This window comes from Henckelia pumila, chromosome 2 (genome assembly GCF_033568475.1).
Source record: "Henckelia pumila isolate YLH828 chromosome 2, ASM3356847v2, whole genome shotgun sequence".
NCBI classification, from domain to species: domain Eukaryota; kingdom Viridiplantae; phylum Streptophyta; class Magnoliopsida; order Lamiales; family Gesneriaceae; genus Henckelia; species Henckelia pumila.
The window spans coordinates 106,765,233-106,767,873 of NC_133121.1; the positions used below are offsets into that span (position 1 = coordinate 106,765,233).

General features: G+C 31.9%; 1 protein-coding gene across 1 annotated transcript; it reads right to left on the reverse strand.

Annotated features, from left to right (window-relative positions):
• Positions 1 to 414: 414 nt before the first annotated feature.
• LOC140878102 (glutathione S-transferase U8-like) lies at positions 415 to 975 on the reverse strand. The gene has a single exon (XM_073281707.1). It carries the CDS (start codon positions 973 to 975, stop codon positions 415 to 417), a length of 561 nt encoding a protein of 186 aa, XP_073137808.1.
• Between the last annotated feature and the right edge of the window lie 1,666 nt (positions 976 to 2,641).

Here is a 2,641-nt window from a genome sequence, read left to right on the forward strand (position 1 = left end):
AATAGACAAAAATAAATCTCATTCAATAAATAAACAAATTATAAAAGATGATTGGTCCAATTTGAATAATCTAACTCATCTGAGTAATTAATTTAATGAAAAAAAGATTTTTTTTAAATAGAAAGATATACTTGTTTTTTACTAAAAAAATGATGAAAAAAATACAAAAAATTGACCAAGTCATAGACTCAAGTAATATTTTAAATATAAAAAAATAATACTTCAAAAAAATTAAAAGAAATTGAGACCCCGCCAAGGGGAGGAGGGCCAGGAGGCCCAAGGCAGTCGAAATATTATTCATTCTCATGGGAAAGAGAAGTCAAAACTACAATCCCCATTTATTAAAAAAGTGAGATAAAAAAAAAAAAAAAGAGAGGTGGAGTTGAGATTGGCCTCGTCGAAGCATAAAGTAAGCTAAGCAATTGGGGCTTGTTTGGCAGCTCGAAACAAAGCCTTGAATTTCTCAACTTCCCCACATTCGGCGATGATCCCGAACCAATAGGCAATGAAACTGGCCGCGATATCGACTAGCCCAACCGTGTCGCCTCCGCCCCTACGCTCCAACAAGCTTTTCGAAGTGTAGGTATGCACTGATCGAATAAGAATAATGATGATGATGATGATTACAAGTTGAGTTTGAAACATATATTTAATAAGTAATACATTTTCATCAATAAACTTAGCCCAAAACCGAGCCTTAACTCTTTCATATGGAGTTTTGGGGAGAATAGGAGATCCAACGTCCCAAGTGTCGTCTATGTATTCAAGAATGACCAAAGATTCAGCGATTGACTTGCCGTCGTGCACCAAAACAGACACTTTTTTGTGCACGGGATTGTATTTTAAAAGCAACGGGGACTTATTCTTCATATCCTCTTCGTGAAATTCATACTCTATTCCCTTCAATTTTAGACCCATTTCAGCCCTCTTACTAAATGGGCTCCCCCAAGTCCCAAACAACTGCAATTCTGCCATTTTCGTGATCTTTGAATTTTTGTTACGTGTTTTTTCAGGCGTTAGGCAAATGTCTTTTTTATATAGGGAAGATAGCTTGTTTGCTGAAGCATTAATTTATGCACACTATGCTGCGAAGAGTGAATTTTATTTTATTTTTTCAACGAACCATGCTGTCCTTCGAGAGAAATCAAACTCGTTGATCAAGCCCATCATTTACTCCACAAATAAAACATTTTTTTAAGAGATTGATGAGATGTTAGCATAAAGATAATAATCTCACGCAATATCCAATTATCTGATTTTAATTTGATTATGTATCATCTATACAATTTTAAGAAAACATGCATGTTCAAATCAAATTTATGTCCAAATCAAATTTAGGCCTTGTGCCCCTGTTTGGTATCAAAAATCATGTCAGAAAAACACTTTTTTTTAATTAAAAAAAAATGCTTTCTCAGTGTTTGGATGATCAAATAAGTGCTTAAAAAAACACTTTTTAAGTCAAAATTAGAGATTTTTCAAAAACAAAAAAATATAGTTTAAAAAAGCATTTTTTTAAAAAATATCTACAAAATCCAAACGGGCTCTTAGACTATTAGATATAACATTTTTTTTTTGAAATTCAATCCTTTTTTTTAAATCAAGAAGTCAACTCGTTTTTGGGCAAATAAATGAATGTAGTATATCAAAACTGTAATTTATTTTCTTATCTTCGAGGCTCGAGCCGTCGGAAAACATGAAAGGGGTTGTCCTTAGATAGAGATAGTCAAATTTAATACTTACTTGAAACTGACATTCTTCCTTGAAAATTTAATCAAATTAAGGGACTGTTTGCAACTACTAAAAAAAAATGATTGTTAGCTTTTGATGTAAAAAAATCATTTTTGTGTGTTTTTTAAACCTAGATTATGTGTTATCTTATTCTTAACTTAATTGAAATCCAAAAGCTAGTCATGTGGTGATTATGATTCTCCAAAAGTGATTCTAATAAGAAGGTCATTGTTAAAATCACTCTAACCACTTATTTATCAAACACTACCCAACTTTGATTTTTAGATTTTCACGTGTTTCCAAACACAACCAATTTTTGATTTTTCTTAATTTTTTTATAATTTATAAATTAATCACTTCTACAAAAGTACAATCTATTGCAAACACTCCCTAAATACAGTGATTTGTGAATTATTGTTATTTTTTTCATAAGAGGCATTTGTCATGTCTCTCATGACGCTACACCACAGTTGAATGATAACATTAGAAAACAAATTATGATGGAAGAAAGGGGTCTGCTAACTTGGAATTGTCTAAATATGTTCCATAATTCCCTTCATAGTTAAGTTAGAGCGAGCTCTTTTTAAAATACTTTTTTGTTAATTTATAACTCATAATTTATCTACAAAATATGTTTGTGCGAGCGCCCAAGCAGGTTTTATACTTTTATATATATTTGGCAATAAATATCACCAAGTCAAAAATTGAACCATAATTTCTCCATTTAGGTCCCCTTTCAAAATAGGTTCCGATTCTTGAAATGGTTTTTGTTTCTAATGATATGTGGGCAAACCCAAAAGAAACCCTAGTGCTATTTCATTTCTTCTGCATCCCAATTCATCACGTATTCGCTTGTTTGGGAATTGATAGGAGTCGGACGAAGCAACTCGATTCATTACTAGACTCACATTTG

What these genes read in the sequence shown, in the direction of transcription:
- LOC140878102 (XM_073281707.1), bottom strand. Translation starts at nt 975, where the DNA reads ATGGCAGAATTGCAGTTGTTTGGGACTTGGGGGAGCCCATTTAGTAAG.